The 17,545-nt window shown below is 40.8% G+C and overlaps 1 protein-coding gene across 2 annotated transcripts; it reads left to right on the forward strand.

Moving 5' to 3' along the window:
- Positions 1 to 249: 249 nt before the first annotated feature.
- Positions 250 to 16,707, forward strand: IRS4 (insulin receptor substrate 4). 2 transcript variants are annotated; one of them, XM_009198095.3, is made up of 2 exons: positions 250 to 4,075; positions 14,113 to 16,707. In XM_009198095.3, exons 1-2 carry the CDS (start codon positions 328 to 330, stop codon positions 14,115 to 14,117), a joined length of 3,753 nt encoding a protein of 1,250 aa, XP_009196359.2. In that variant the 5' UTR covers positions 250 to 327; the 3' UTR covers positions 14,118 to 16,707. The 2 variants fall into 2 exon arrangements, with proteins under 2 accessions (XP_009196359.2, XP_003918178.2); XM_003918129.3 differs by lacking the exon at positions 14,113 to 16,707 and having other exon boundaries at positions 250 to 4,083.
- The last annotated feature ends 838 nt before the right edge of the window (positions 16,708 to 17,545 follow it).

The raw sequence follows: 17,545 nt of genomic DNA on the forward strand, positions 1-17,545 counted from the left end.
GCCTGGAGATTCACCCGGAGGGTGTTGGCACAGCTGGAGGTGGCTCCGCCTCCCAAGCCCGCCGCCTCCTCCCTGCACACCTCTACTGGTGGCCGCTCGCGCCCCTCCATTGCGCCGGTAGCAGGATCCGCAGCGGCCGCCGCGTGAGGCTTCGGTCACGTGTTGTTTTGCCCGCTGTCGTGCGCTTAGAGTGGAGTGGGCGGGGGCGCGGGCCAAGGCAGGAGGGGGCTGGGGCGGGCAGACGGGGGTAGACAGCCTCTTCCCTCAACCCTCCCTTTCCTGAATTCCCCCTCCTCCTCGCTCACCTTAAAACCATCGTGCATCACCATGGCGAGTTGCTCCTTCACTCGCGACCAAGCGACAAGAAGACTAAGAGGTGCAGCAGCGGCAGCAGCGGCAGCTCTAGCAGCAGTGGTGACCACCCCGCTTCTTTCCTCGGGAACCCCGACCGCACTCATTGGGACCGGGTCGTCTTGTCCGGGAGCCATGTGGCTCTCCACGGCCACTGGCTCCCGGTCAGACTCCGAGTCCGAGGAGGAGGACCTCCCCGTCGGGGAGGAAGTCTGCAAACGCGGCTACCTGCGGAAACAGAAGCATGGGCACAGGCGCTACTTCGTGCTCAAACTCGAGACCGCTGACGCCCCAGCTCGCCTGGAATACTACGAAAATGCCAGGAAGTTCCGGCACAGTGTCCGCGCCGCGGCGGCTGCAGCAGCGGCGGCCGCCTCTGGCGCCGCGATCCCCCGGCTCATTCCACCGCGACGCGTGATCATCCTATACCAGTGCTTTTCCGTGAGCCAGAGAGCAGATGCAAGGTACCGACACCTCATTGCCCTTTTCACCCAGGACGAGTACTTCGCGATGGTGGCCGAGAACGAGTCGGAGCAGGAAAGCTGGTACTTGCTGCTCAGCCGCCTCATCCTCGAGAGCAAGCGCCGCCGCTGCGGCACGCTCCGCGCGCAGCCGGACGGAGAGCCGGCCGCGCTGGCGGCGGCAGCGGCGGCGGAGCCACCCTTCTATAAAGATGTGTGGCAGGTAATAGTCAAACCCAGGGGGCTGGGGCACAGAAAAGAGCTGAGCGGCGTGTTCCGGCTGTGTCTAACCGACGAGGAGGTTGTGTTTGTGAGACTGAACACCGAAGTGGCCAGCGTGGTCGTCCAGCTCCTGAGCATCCGTCGCTGTGGACACTCGGAGCAGTATTTCTTCTTGGAAGTAGGCAGGTCCACCGTCATCGGTCCGGGAGAGCTCTGGATGCAGGTCGATGACTGTGTGGTTGCCCAAAACATGCATGAGCTGTTTTTGGAGAAGATGAGAGCCTTATGTGCAGACGAATACAGAGCCCGCTGCCGCAGCTACAGCATCAGCATCGGCGCCCACCTGTTAACCCTGCTGTCCGCTAGGAGGCACCTGGGCTTGCTGCCGCTCGAGCCGGGAGGCTGGCTCAGAAGGTCCCGCTTTGAGCAGTGTTGCCACCTCAGGGCCATCGGCGACGGGGAAGACGAGATGCTTTTCACCAGGCGTTTCATAACACCCAGCGAGCCTGTGCCCCACTCCAGGCGAGGAAGACTGCACCTGCCCAGAGGGCACAGGTCAAGGAGAGCGAGTTCAGTGCCGGCCAGCTTTTTTCACCGCTTAGCACCCAGCCCAGCACGTCCCCCGCACCCTGCAGAAGCCCCGAACAATGGAGCTTGCCTGTCTTCTGAAGTGTCTGGCTCTGGCTCTGGCAACTCTGGGGAGGAAGGCAATCCCCAGGGCAAAGAAGATCAGGAAGGAAGCGGAGGCGACTACATGCCCATGAACAATTGGGGCTCAGGAAATGGCCGGGGCTCAGGAGGTGGCCAGGGCTCAAGTGGCCAAGGCTCCAGTAGCCATAGCTCGGGAGGAAACCAGTGCTCAGGCGAGGGACAGGGATCCCGAAGTGGTCAGGGCTCAAGTGGTGGCCAGGGCTCAAATGGCCAGGGCTCAGGAGGAAACCAGTGCTCTGGAGATGGCCACGGCACCGCAGGTGGGCAAGGTTCAGGTGGTGGCCAGAGACCTGGAGGTGGGCATGGCTCAGGTGGTGGCAAGAACTCTGGAGGGGGCAAAGGCTCAGGAAGTGGGAAAGGATCCGATGCTGATGGTGAACGTGGAAAATCTCTGAAGAAAAGATCCTATTTTGGCAAATTAACTCAAAGCAAGCAACAGCAAATGCCACCACCTCCACCACCACCTCCTCTGCCCCCACCAGCTGGAGCAACTGGTGGAAAAGGGAAGTCTGGGGGAAGATTCCGACTTTATTTTTGTGCTGACAGAGGAGCCACAAAAGAGCGCAAAGAAGCCAAAGAAGTGAAAGATGCAGAGATCCCAGAAGGTGCAGCTCGAGGTCCCCACAGAGCCAGAGCTTTTGATGAAGATGAGGATGACCCATACGTGCCAATGAGGCCAGGGGTGGCTGCCCCTCTTGTAAGCTCCAGTGATTATATGCCAATGGCTCCTCAAAATGTCTCTGCTTCAAAAAAGCGCCACTCTCGATCCCCTTTTGAAGATTCAAGAGGGTACATGATGATGTTTCCCAGAGTGAGCCCACCACCTGCTCCCAGTCCTCCAAAAGCACCTGATACTAATAAAGAGGATGACTCAAAGGACAATGACAGTGAGAGTGACTACATGTTTATGGCTCCTGGAGCCGGTGCAATTCCAAAAAACCCCAGAAATCCTCAGGGTGGCTCTTCCTCCAAAAGTTGGAGCTCCTACTTCTCTCTACCAAACCCTTTTCAGAGCTCACCTTTGGGACAGAGTGACAACAGTGAGTATGTGCCAATGTTACCTGGAAAGTTCCTGGGGAGGGGCCTAGACAAAGAAGTCTCCTATAACTGGGGCCCCAAAGATGCAGCTTCAAAGCCTTCAGGTGAGGGATCATTCTCAAAGCCTGGAGATGGGGGATCACCTTCAAAGCCTTGGGATGATGGGTCCCTAAAGAATAAGGCTAAGAGACCTAACCGACTTTCTTTTATTACAAAAGGATATAAAATCAAGCCAAAACCACAAAAGCCCACACGTGAACAGAGAGAAGCTGACAGCTCTCGTGACTACGTCAACATCGACTTCACTAAAAGAGAGAGCAATACACCAGCTCCCTCTACTCAAGGACTACCAGGTTCGTGGGGCATAATTGCTGACCCCAGACAGTCAGCCTTTTCTAATTATGTGAACGTTGAGTTTGGAGTACTATTTCCAAATCCAGCAAACGACTTCTCCGATCTTTTCAGAGCTATACCACGTGCCAACCCCTTATCTCTGGACAGTGCTAGGTGGCCACTTCCTCCCCTTCCCCTGAGTGCTACAGGTAGCAATGCTAATGAGGAAGAGGGTGACTACATTGAAGTAATTTTCAACTCAGCAATGACACCAGTCATGCCTCTTGCTGACAGTGCCATTCGCTACGATGCTGAAACAGGTCGAATCTATGTGGTCGACCCATTTTCTGAGTGCTGTATGGATATTTCTCTCTCCCCCAGCCGATGTTCTGAACCACCACCTGTAGCTAGGCTGCTGCAGGAGGAAGAGCAGGAGAGAAGACGCCCACAAAGTCGTTCTCAAAGTTTCTTTGCAGCAGCCAGAGCCGCTGTCTCTGCTTTTCCAACAGACAGCCTCGAGAGAGACCTTTCCCCATCCTCAGTCCCGGCGGTTACTTCGGCTGCAGAGCCGACTTTAGCGGTCAGCCAAGTTGTAGCTGCGGCCTCCGCGCTCGCCGTAGCCCCGGGCATCGGCGCAGCAGCCGCCGCTGCTGGATTTGACTCCGCCTCTGCCCGCTGGTTTCAACCTGTTGCTAATGCTGCTGATACCGAAGCAGTAAGGGGAGCCCAAGACGTTGCCGGTGGCTCGAACCCCGGAGCCCACAACCCATCTGCAAACCTTGCCAGAGGTGAGAACCAGGCTGGCGGGGCTGCCGCTACAGCTGCCGCTCCCGAACCACCACCTCGCAGTCGCCGGGTGCCAAGACCCCCGGAGAGAGAAGATTCTGACGACGACGACGACACTTACGTGAGAATGGATTTTACCAGACCTGATAACCAGTTCGACTCTCCCAAAAGAGGTCGGTAATTTTAGAATTAATTTCCCTAAAGAGAATGGTCATTGTCTAATGATTCGATGTGCTACAGTCTACAGTGTTAGGGATAATATTTCATTAACTGGTGCTATTCGACATGGAGGATAGAATTCAGTTTTAATTATTCACACAATGCCTTTTTGATCTTTGCAAAAATTTGTTTTTATCTAATCAATTTCTTTATCTGGACAGAACTGATTATCATTTAAACATTGGTTCTACTTTTTTAGGAGTAGTTAAAACGCAGACATAGAACATAAGGATACTTTTAAACATCCTTCCTCATCATTTAATCGTAATGTAAAGCAGGTGTCGTAAATTGGGTTCCACCAACTAATTTTCAAAGCAACAATTAAAAGTTGCTCTTCTGCAAATGCCCATATTTAAGTGTGGGAATTTAATAAGAGCACAGACTATTAAGCAGTAACAATCAACTATTTGTGTTTGGGGAGGATATTTTTCTCCACCGAAAGTTACTTTTTAAAGAGCAGTCATTGTTATGCTAGTTTGTTGTGATTTACCAAGAAAGTTAAATCTCAATTGTTAACGTGAATGTCTGGGGAGAACAAAACATAAACAATCCAAACCAAGAGGTGATTAAAAGAAGACAGTATTTGGCTCGGGAATATGTTTGTGTGTTGATTTTCTTTTTGTTTTTACACAGGATAAATTCCAGAAACCTTGAGTGTTCCTTTTCTCTGTCACTAGTAATGACAGGCAAGTCACATTTGCTGTGCCTCATTTTCTTCTTTTAACCCCCCACCCTTCCAAAAGAGGATGTGGTGACAACTTGATAAAGGATATGAATATTATTTCAAAGGCTTAAAAAGCAGTTAAAACTTTTAATTCGTATATCTTATGGGAAATCAAGGAAAGCAAGATAAGGCTGGAGGAAGACCTGACTCCAGGGGCAGCTTACCCTGGAATGGTGGAAGTTTTTAAAGGGCTACTTTTCCAAAGGAAGAAGTAAGAAAGAGTAGGAGCTGTCAGACTTGGAAACAAGACTTAGAGTAATTTTACTGTGTACAATATTGTGCAGTGTTGTCATCAGTGTGTCTTGAAACATTTTCAAGAGATGATTGCAGAAGATGATGTCTCCATAGTCTCAACTGCCTTCCCTCTTTAGTAGAATATGCTTCTTTCCCAGTGAAGGGAAGGGATGGACCTCGGCAGTTTTCATTCCAGTAGTCAGTTTAGTGAAGATTTTTGCTTTGCTTGCTTTGTGGAATGCTTTTGTGATTGGATCTCTGCCCACTGTGCTTGATCAGGCAGAACAAGTCGGGGACTGATCACAACAGTCACCTAACAAGCTCCCTATTTAATGCAGGTGTAGCCCCCCCACATCCCCTTTCTCTCCTTGCTATAGAAAACTTGCCATACAAAAACTCACATTTGCAGCAGGGACACATTAAAGAGTGATCGTTAAAACAACAAAAGGATGCTTTGGCTTGCCAAAAGATTCAATTCAGAACTCTTTTAAACTGTGAGTTCCCTCCCCAACACACACACATACACACACACACAAACACATATGATCACCACTGCTACCATAATCGTACATTTAAAATATATAATTTCATTTCCAAGACTTTAATCCATAATAAGATTTTCAAGAATATATCTACTTTATTCTGCAGAATATACCTGAAAATTGATCTCAAGCTATTGTTCGAGTCTAACTATTGAAGACACCATTTATACTTTTGATGTAGATGATACATAGTTGCCTGTGTCCCTGTAGTACTTTCAAAAGGACCAGTTTTCATAGAGGTCTAAGAAGTTTAGGATTTAAAATAGTGAAATCTTACTGTTCCTCGAATAAATTCTGACTTCCAAGGAATACCTAGACACCATGATCATTGTTTTAGCATAAATTACTGATTTATGACTTTGTAGCTATTTTGGGGATTTAACGTTCTGTAAATGCATTGTTTATTGAGGAAATTCCTAGCTTTATTGAGTGACTACAGCAAGGAAGTTCTATCTCACAGGGAGGCAGGTACTTAGGTTGAAATAAGAGAATCAACGTGGAAGCACTTTGGAATGTTAAAGCACTTTGCAAATGTAAGATATTTTTAGTGTCATTGGGTTAATACTGAAGTGAAATTTCGGCAGTTTAAACTGATTTAGTTTCTTGCAAAATAATTAGTCTTGAGAGTGATTCCTGCACATAATTTGCTGAAATACATGAAAGGAATGGTGGAGGTTGGGGGGTGGTGGTGGTGGTGGTAGTGGTGTTGATGGTGGTGAAACAAACCATTGTAGGAAATGACTTTGGTTACCATTTTAATGTAAATTGTATGGTAGAATGTTGTCTGTGAAGTGTTAAGAACAAGCTGAATGATTCTGATCCTTTTTTTAAATCATAAAGCTGTAGAATAATTTTCACTCATTTCTGATCTCTATTTTCCTATCTAACATTAAAACAAAAACAATCGTGTTAGGAAACAAAAACATAACGCTTTGACAGAGGAACAAATACCGTCTTTGTTAGAAGTTATGTATTTCAAAAAGTCATTTTAATTGATGGCAAGTGCTTAGAATAGTGCCTGGCATACAGTAAGTACTATACATGAATTATTTTATAGCTATTGCCATTGTTATTGTTGCTACTATTATTATTACATTTAGAAAAACAAACCTAAATTAAGATTCTCCATCTGAAAAGCTCACTTTTCAGTTAGTCTTTACTTGCATTTAAAATACTTTGCATTATTGTTCAGAGTTGGGATCTTTATAGATTACCATTTAAGTGAGACTATAAATCTGTGAGACAGCTGTTCTCATGTAACACAAATTTAGCATATAATTCCATTTACCTACAGTCACATTGCATATAAGTAAATGCCTTAAGGGAATTTACTTAAGTCGATTAGAAAGAAACACCCAGAAGTATAACCTTAGACATGACTGTATTAATAAATGAAATACTTTTTAATCATTTATTGAAGATGAAGTCTTCACATTTTAAACACATAGGTCATAGGCATTAGCATTTAGGAGAAGAATGTTGTTTCTTATGTAGTTTAGTTTGACTGTTAACCTATGTATGACTGTTTGCTTCTTTTTCTACCTTACCTGATAGAGAATTCATAGTTCAAAATGACTTGAGGTGAACATTTTCCCGGTTTTTTATTCAAGAGTTGGGAGGATATAAAAGGGCAGCTCTAGGAGGGGTGAGAGAACCGGTCAGCTAAGTTAGTAATGTTATGATGGGCACTTGGTATTAAAAAGCAAAAAAAAAAAACTTTAGTAATTAATTAATTTTTGCGTGTTAGACACTGTTATCACCATGAAGCAATCTTATGCTTTTTTTGAGTGTACTACTGCCAAACTTGTTGCTATCAGTTATAGGCACTAAGAGCACATTGTTTTTATTCCATTGAACTTAACTATAATTTATTATAATAAAATTTCCATATAGCAGAAATTTCCCGGCTACCATTGATGGATCACTTATTTTAGGTAATATTCAACCCCTCAAAATTGGACAGTGTTTGGACTAATGAGGTATTTGACCTGTAACAATTAAAGAAGACCTCATTTAATTAAAGTTAACTAAAGTTGTTCATAATCATTATTCATTTGCATTCATTCTAAGAGTGATGTTTTCAGGGTAAAAATTTCAACTACTAGCAAAATACCTACTTTAAACAAGCACCAGAACTTTAATTAAGCACACCAGAATATCATATATGTATTAAAATTCAAACAAGATCTCTTACTTTCTTTTTCTCTCCCTAATCCCCTGTTTTGGGAACAAACTCAGGCTTCTCAGAGTGACAAAAAAAAATTTCCTGTGGGAATAGATGTGGCTGACGAGTGTAGGGAGAACTAAGAAATAGTTTATGTGATTTAAAAGGGTTTATTATTAAATTGTCAAATTGTTGATTGAGGAAATGCTTTCCAGTTGCAGATTGCCTTATAGTTTGCAAATCACATTCACATTCATTATTTTACTGATGGACGGTAAGTACTGGAAATGAAGCCGATGTTGAGAATTTTCCTGAGATCAAAAAGGTAAGTGGCAGAGCTGAAAATCTAACTCATACATCTGATTTCAAGTCCAGTGCTCCACCCAACATATGACACTTCCCTTTAATCAGGTGTGTAGTCTGTTATTTTCCCATTGGTGACAGATTATTACATGGGTAATGATTAGGAAAAAATTACAAGTTTGCTTTCACTTGATAGTAGCAAATTTTGTTGAAAGTAATTCATTCAGAGCATTATAACCGTGGACTACCTTCCAGGACTTGGGTAATTTTATTACATTGAACTGTTTGCCCTGGCTTTTAGAATAAAAGAATTTGACTTGTGCTGGAATTGAATGTTTTAAATCTGATCTGGGGAGGAGTTGGTTAATCTTTACTGCCCAAACACAAATAGTGTGTGTATCTATTTAGATCCCACAGAAACATGGAAAGGAAAGAAAGTAAATTGAGGGTGCATTCAGTAAATTTCCATTAATGGTCATTTCTTTAGAAGTTAGATTTCTTTGATTTTCCAATCAAAGAATAATTCATTGACATTTGGGAGTTATAGCAAAAAGTCTTTTCATTTAATTTCTTCCTTCATTATAAAGTTTGGTATTCTAATCTAAACCAGCACAGTAGGCAAAACAGGATAAAGTAAGACAGGTGGAAGAATAAGCAGTGTAGCAATAGACGTTCTTCATTTGTTTAAAAAGTAAACTTGCTTTTGGCAGTCAGGCAAGTAGATTTTAGAAGCCTTGAAAATCAAACTCTCTCCTTGGGACATAAAAATCCCTGTTTACAATTAAGTTCATTTTGATTTAGCACCTTTTTTAAGGCTTTAAGATTATGTAAAAATAGCCCAGACGTTTTATTGGCAGTATTGGAAAATAGCTTTTGTAAAATGCTTAATTAAAACCTTCAGTATATTTTCTCTAAGAGGTGCTGCCAGACTCTTAGATAGTGAGGATCGTTTACTAGAAAATGTTGCTTGGTCTTGAATGAGAAATGAGAAATTTAAAACACTGCTTTTTATAATAATGAAATAAATACATCACAATGCACTGAGTTTTTGCCATAACCATTACATTGCTGATTTTAAAGCTATTGATAAAATTGCCAAGAAAAATGTGCTTGCCATATGAACTTAAAATATATTCTCTAGCAATTCTGCATTGATTATTGGTAATGTAGCTACAGGTCTCACATTTCCACCTTATTTTGGAAAAGTAGATTCAACACTTGAGAAATAGGAATGTTTAAAGATTTTTCTAGTGTAAATTATATACTATTTTAGATTTGCATTTTTAGAGGGTACCTTTCAACTTCTGGCTGAATAATTAATTCTTTTTAGAATGGAAAATGTACTCAAATACTTATTAAGTGAATGAGAAAGTTACTGCTATTTTCTCTTAGCTTCCTGATACCTCTTTCTTATTGGTTAGGGTTACATTGGTTGTGTTCTGTGAGTCTTACCCTCATGTGCCCTTTGCCAAACTTGTGCCCTTAAATTCGGGCAAACATGCCCTTTCCTGTTCTTTCGCTGGCTGAAAAGGAGAGGGCCACTGTGGGAGTCCTGCAGGGCCCATAGAGGGCTTACTTCTCCAGATGTTGATCACTCCCAGTACACAGGCTTCTTGCACTTAGCTTGCAGAGGCAACCTTCCTTGTGGGGATCCTTGTTGCACAGATCCAAGGCTGTGCTGCCTGCCCTACTGTCACTTGGCACAGAAGCAGCTGGGCTGATGTTTAAAGCTATTTTCATGGTTGGATTGATCACAATATGTGTGATGCTAGCCACACCTTCTGGATTTACCAAATATCTAATTCCCTGTAAATTGTAGTCACTTTAGCTAGTTTTGACAATTTATATAATTTTTCTTTCTGTGATTAATAATTTCCTACTTATAGACTTGAAACTTAGAAAGAATATCAGTGAAGTTTCTATCTCACAGTCTTGAAAATTGCTCACATGTGTACCTATGGGGCCCTTGAAAGTCTGACCAACAAATGTGATTTTCACTCTTGCTTTTTAAAGTGTTATGCCCCCAGTCTTGAAAGCATACCAACCTTGTCCTCGCACTTAAAGTCCTGTGCCCCCACTCACCTCCATGATGAAGTCCTTATTGTTGCTGCAGCTTTTACCATAGTTTCCCTTCCACTGTCACCCTGCCTTCGACTATTCCAGCTGGTTGAGTTTGGGGGACAAAATTCCTATTGCCATGGCTGGAAGACATATATTCCTGGAGTCTCAAACTGAAACTTCATATACATCTTCCCTCAGAAATGATGACTGGGTATAGTCAAAATAGTTCTCTGTTAGTTCAAGAGCTGCATAGGTTAAATATAGGCATATCTAGACAAAGCTATGAACCTGTCCACCATTAATTTATGACATTGTTTCTATAAGATAATTTATTCTGAGTTTCAACTAAACAGTGACCTTGAAATATGTTTTGTAAATTTGAAACGGCCTATATTAGAATTCTAGTAACTTGCATTCTTTAAGTTGGCAGTAACTGGCCAGCAGAGTGAAGTGTCCCATGTGTGTGTTGGGAGGTAGTGGAGAAGCTGACCTACCATGAAAATCCTGTAGCTGATCTCCATAGAGTTTGTATCCAGATACTCAAGACTGGAATATGCACATGCATAAGTGGCCCAGGGCCTGCTAACAAGGCACAGATGTGAAACGAGTGAGCTGACCTTTGAGGAGCCAGGGGTTTACAAGTGTCATACATTTCCCTTACAGATTCGTTTGACCATTCTGTCCCAAAACTATTGCCATTGTGGGAACAAAGGTGTTTCATCATCTGATCTATGAAGGAGATAATAGTCTGGTATAATTGTTGTTGTGAAGACTAGCTGCGATTATTAGTAATTTTTAGCCTTGAGCAATAAATAGCACTTAATTTTATCAAGTCCTAGAGAATCATCCTCCACTACAATCACAGGGCACAGAAAAGTATGATGATCTGTTCCTATTGAGGAAAAAAAAACACCTACGTATACTCCAGAGACAATGCTAAGCTAAGTAATATAATTGCATTATTATACATTCATCTTTGGCATGTATGCTTCAATTTATCTTTATTTGCTTCCTTTTTTTTTTTTTTTTTTTTTTTTGGTGCTTTACTTGCTTGCCCCTGCTTATGTGAGCTCCAGTTGATTGCAGGGATGCAGGGATAGCATGTTGTCTAATGAACAGAGTGAGAAATTTGCAAAAACCCTTGAAAACCATTTTTGAGCTCTAGGAAAATTGGAGTTGAAAAGATAACTAAGAGAATAAGGTTGCAGAAGGGGAAAAGAGAATGAGAGAATAACAATATATTTTTATAGGTTCACCTTTCTCTGAGCAGAGGAAATACTGCTCTTTCGGACTTCAAAATGTAGTAGAGGCATATTTACGATTCATATAAAGAGGTCTGAAATACCCTGGAGAAACTGCCTTCTTGGCTCGCCCTACAAATTTCCAGGGGTATTGAAGTCATCTGTGTGTTATTAGCATGTTAAAGATTAATGTTCAGATTTATATCATTATATAACTTGAAACAGAAAAGTTGACTTCATTTGTTTTTGAGAAAAAAATGTTCTCTGCCAGATTTTGGTAGGAGGAGTAGGGAAATATTTTGACTCATCAGAATCCACTGAGATTTTCTGTCTTATAGAGAAAAATTACTTGAAGAGTATACCACCCATTAAAAGGGGTGAAATTAACTTGTTGTTTAAAAGACCTTTGATTAATTGGGAAAATAAGAATATACAATAAGGTAAGTATTTATAACCTGTCAGTATCAAATGGGAATAATACATCCAAAACAGACCACATTATTAAAAGCATCACCATTTACCTTTCTGATGATGAAATCACATAAAAATGAACGGGAGACAAATCTAAGGTATGACTGTTAGCCCTTTAATATTCATTTTGCAGACTGTTCACAATCAAGTTTTAATCTGGAATTGCTTTCCTTTGCCACCCAGCAAGCTTCTGAGTTGCTTCCTTAACGCTGTTCTTTGGAATGTGCCCGGGGAATGTAAACTCATTTTAATATTGGCCTAAGTAAAATAGGATTATAAAGGCAAATCTGTGGTTCAGGTTCCCATAATGCATCTCAAAAGCAAGTTAAATTATTTTGGGATTATCCTGTTTTGGATAGCATTATTCCTTTCTACTAGCATAGTTAATCAAGAATTGACAAATGTATTTTGTAAAGTAAACATGAAATTACACAATTATTTGTCACTTTTTATTAAGTTATCAAGCATTCACTTAATGCTGGTGTAGGTGTTATAGGAAAGCAATGGCAATATGAATCAAATTGTAGTAGAGATTCTGTCATTTAAAAAAGGGAAAAAAGAAAGAAAACTCCAATAACAGCAAATGTTCCTAATCTTAGTATAATGCCAATAGGGTAGTTATATGGAGCTTAATTTGCAGGTTTCTGGAAAAATATATATGAAATCCAGTGTATCATATAAGACAGCAAGAAGTCCCTTTTAAAGCACATGCAGTGTGCTATATATGGACACATGAAGATATTTTTGGTACTAAAACAAAATAGTAAACTAAACTAGGTGAAATACCTTTCTAACCTTAAATATCTATTTTAAAATGTAGCTAATATCTGATAACACTCTGTAATACTGGTCTAGCCTAATTTTGCAGCAAATAACAGTTACTAATATGCAGTCTCACAGTTAACTGTGGTTATCACAGACTCCTTTCTTCCTGTGTACAACTAGATACATAAAATGTAAAATTTCCTAAACCCAAGGCTGACAGGAAAACTTAATATCTTTACTAATCTATGGCATTTTTTTTGAGACAGAGCCTCACTCTGTCACCCAGGCTGGAGTGCAGTGGCGTGACAGGGTTTCATCATGTTGCCCAGGCTGTTCTTGAATTCCTAGCTTCAAGGCATCCACCTGCCTTGGCCTCCCAAAGTGCTGGGATTATAGGCATGAGCCACCATGGCTGGCATTTTTTTAACCTTCTAATCTGCAAGAACAAACCTATACATTGAATCTTAATGAAGAGACACAAGTAGTAAGAGGGAAATGTACTCTTCCCACTCAGTGCTTTATCCAGCTGCAACTTTGTTACATTTTTAAAATCCTGGAGCCCAGGAGTCTGGGTGGGGCTGCAGTGAGCCATAATCATGCCACTGCTCTTCACCCTGGGTACCATAGTGAGACCTCATCTCTTTAAAAAAATTGTAAAACCTTTGATAAGAAAATGAATACTTAAAATGTATATTTCCAGTTTAATACACAATCTTGTACTTGAAGCCCACTCTGGAGGATGTTTTCCATGGATTCTTTTAGGATGTCTCAAATAAAATAGAATACTTGGTACTTTGTGGGGACCTGATCTTAAGGTAACACTGGCATCCTATAATCAATTTGCTGATCATTTATTCCTGTCCCTTCCCTGGTCCAGCACCTTCTTCTGTGTATCTGATCCACAACCCCTGCCATACTCCCCATTATGCACCCACTCAAAAGCAGAAAGCCAAGAGAATAATGCTGGAACTTTTTTCTTTTATTAAACAGATGGGAATTTCAAGTCTCCTTTGCAGGTATGACTTTGTTCTATGAGAAGAAATTCAATGATTGAGTCTAGAGACCATCTCCAAGGCTGTACTTAAATCCTATGACTTGTGCCATATAACCTGGTGAAGGCATAGTCAAACATGTAGAAGAAGAAGAAAAAAATCTGTTTCTCTGCACAATGCCTGACTCACTTGTGGGCTCCACTGGAAGAAAGTAGAACAGTGCACGCACGTGCAAAGATGCTGTCCACCAGAAATGTCAGAGTGGCAGCCTGGGGGCAAGAGGAATAACTGCCCTTGTGTCTTTGCCCAGCTGATATTCCTCACAGGCAGCCAGCAGAGTTGATTAACCATGTCCATGCCCAGGCAGTCTCCTCTATATATCTCTCAAAAACTTCTAGTTAGATTTTGTTTTGTTTTGTTTTAAAACAGGGTGGGGGTGACAGCTCTCCACATTAATTCTGCAAGTAACTTTTGTTTTATCATCTTTTTCCTAGAGTGATTATATTGCCGCAAAAACACATTTTAGAAGAAAAGTGATGCTTATGGAATTTTATCTTCATCTACTCCAGATCTGCCTAAAGGAAAGAAAACTCAGAGGCTTCTGAGTAGAAAGCAACCCAAATTTCTACAAGCCTACAAGTGGACTCTGGCATTTGAATGATCCTATTAATGCAGATCATTTGTACTGCTGCTTATGGATCCAGTGATTTCTAATTAACAATATTTACATTGTGCTTTGTTTTTGTTTTCTGGTATTCCTCCCCAATATGTCCCTTTGAAAGGGAACAGATACTATATGAGTGAGCATCTCATAACTCTTTCCCTCTTTAAAAAAAGTTACTTAGAATATGTATAAATTTGGTCAATGCTAATTTTAATAATGTAAAATATTTAGATTCAATTTTGAAGTTGAAAAACCTTTAAACCAGCACATAAAGAAAAAAAAGCTGTCATAATGGGAAGGTAGGTATGATCTGGAATCTTTTTTCCGAGTATTACACACACAAAACATTTCTTGATCAATGAATTAAATGTCAACTGAACTGATATCTTGATGGAACATTACCAATATTTTACAGGCAGGACTAAAGGGCGGATTATTTAAAGTTTTGCTCATTAGCAAAACTGCAATATTCTGCTCATGTTAAATGTCAATGAAACTGATATCCTGATTGAGCATTTCCAACATTTTAAAGGCAGAACTGAGAAACAGCTGTCTATTTGTTCACATACAACACTATGATGTTCTGCCTGAAAATCGACTGAGTATTTCCAAACCTACTATTTTTCATTTATTGTGAAACCTACATTTACCTCCTAAAAGAAGCAAGGCTCTTCAAAAGTCTCTTCCCAAGGCCCCTCCCTGCTTCTCTGGGCCTCTCCCCACTTTCAACGTCTATTCTACTTTTTCTTATTATTTCTCCATTTTCCCCAATGCACACTCTCCCTCCTATGCCCATGGCTACTATAAAGAGATCAGTTTCCCATATTCAAGAAATTAGTGTTTACTTATCAATCAATATTCTGATGAAAACTTAAGCCAAAAGGAACCTCTTATAAGGCCTTGTTTCCTTCTGGATATTGAGCCAATATAAGATGTACCAAATTAAAAAAAAAATCAGAGCAAGCTCCTCCCCGTTCTATTTTTGCTTGCCTCTGATGTAAACTGAATTAAGATTTTAGGAACCTGGACCTTTGAGAACATGACACTAACAAGGTGGTGACCACAAGAATAGGTACAAAGGTCTTGAAGCTTGCTTAGAGCTTTGTTTCGTGGTGGCACACAAATCTTGGCTTGCTGTACCATCATTGGCAAACCTCATCATATCACAGATGGGTGTGAGTGTTTGAGTGTCTGTGTGTGTGTGAGCACTAGTGTGTGTGCGTATTCGTGTGTATGTACACCTTTGTGTACCTGTGTACATGTGATTGTAGATGTACCTGTTGTGTGTAAACTGTTAAAATGAAATTTGCTTCGCATTTAATGTGCAACTTGGAAGTAGTGTAATATTTATCTAAAGTTTTTCACTACTTGGTTTTGATGTCTTTGAATGTGTACTTCTATCTTCAAGCAAGCTTATATAGTACATGTTGCTAAACTAACTTTTCCAAAGAATCGAGCTGACTTATGTTTTTCCTTGCCTACCAACCAAAGGGATGGTGGGCTCTTTTTTCCCCTTGTAAATTGTGCTGAGGAGAGGATGTGGCTACGAGATCTGTCATTGTTCCAGTTACTGGTCACTGCTAGGGCATCAACTTCTTCAGTTCCTTCAGACTCTTCTCTTTTTCCAACCTAATCAAATAACGCAGTGTGGCTTTTGTTCATTATGATAACAACGTGCTCTTTAGGCAGCCTTTTTTCAAGCCTTCTGTCACCATTTTATTTTCAAGTAAGTTAAGTAATAATTGTTCAGAATTGTGGGAAAAAAGATTACTTGGGGGAAAATGCTATATCACTTTATTTGCATATTAGGTTCAGAAGCTGCCAGCAGACAGGGTAAAGAGGGTACAGCACAGATGTAACAGTTGCTGAATAAATGAATGAGAAACCTCATACACAGTAGTATGTGTTATACAAATAGTAACAGGTACACATAGTCACAGGTACTGCATAACAAATGCGATCTTTTTGTCATTATTTATTAGTTTACAGACAATTAATTTATTCAGTATTATGCTGGAAGAATCTTTAAGGAATATGTTTACCAACATATCACTTACCTTCCAGCTATCAGTTCATGCTGCTGTTAAGAAAAAACGATGATGGAATTTTTTTTTTTTTTTTTTTGTGACCTCTACATTTAATTTGGTATCAGGCATAGTCACTTGGTCGTTAAAAACTGAAACTTTACAGTTCCACCAGCTAATTACATCTGCTATTTCTGCTTCACAGATATGTTTTGAGTTGCTTTGGCTTTGTCTTCCTTTGTAAATACTCTTGTACTTTCTTTTCTTTGTAAACATCTCGTTTGCGGTTTTGGGAGATGACTTTGCAACTGTGTATAGTGTTTATATATATATGTATATCTATATATATCTGACTTGCCTTTCCATAGAGCTACTCACAATAAATGTGTTCATGTACATTATTCCTGTGGAGATTCATTTTTATTACTATTGTCTCTACTTTATTATAAATATATTTTCCTGCTTTGTAGTAGGATTGACTGCATTTTTCAGAATGAAACAAATGGGGTATTTTAGGGTTTGGGTTAAAGGTACTTTGCCTAGAAACATGAGGCTTTTCAATAGAGTCAGTAAAGTCAACTCTTGATTTTTCAAATGTGGAGGTGATACTAGTGTAGAACAATTTATAAAATGACTTACCTAAATTTTCATGCAGACCTTGGATAATGAGTGAATCCTTTATTGAAGCAACTACTCAAGGAGGTTGAGGTGATCATTTACTTTTTTTTTTTTTTTTCTGTCTCCTTCCCTTGACACTTACTCTTGCCCTTTAAATGACTCCCTTTTCATTTTCTTATTTTTAACCACTCGGAAGGCAACTGTGAGTACATGGAAAATAAACTCGTCACAGACAAGAAAGTATGCTTGCACTGATGGAATATAGAAGAAAAGATGGATTGAATATCAATAATTTATTAGCAAATTATAATGCCTGCCTTATTAGAAACCAAAAGTTTAAAAGAACTTTAGAAAAATAATTGGCCCCTACCCCTGATTCTTTCTTTACCAAATCACCCTTGCCATGCAGAAGGGCAGTAAGAGTAAGACTTAGAGACCAGTGCCTGTCCAAAGACGGCATCTGTGGGATCACATGGGCCACAGGATAGGAAAGCAAGTCACAAATGGTGTGCAAAATCTACAAGGTACATGGATTGTCTATATACAGACAATAGTTTATTGTAAAGCTTGACTTCACTTGATGCACCTAGGGGGTATTTTGTAAAACAATATCTATGTCAC

The sequence above is a fragment of the Papio anubis genome, chromosome X (assembly GCF_008728515.1).
Source record: "Papio anubis isolate 15944 chromosome X, Panubis1.0, whole genome shotgun sequence".
Taxonomy (NCBI): Eukaryota; Metazoa; Chordata; class Mammalia; order Primates; family Cercopithecidae; genus Papio; species Papio anubis.

Bases quoted from the DNA above. Each gene is read 5' to 3' on its own strand.
- IRS4 (XM_003918129.3), top strand. From the start codon at position 328: ATGGCGAGTTGCTCCTTCACTCGCGACCAAGCGACAAGAAGACTAAGA.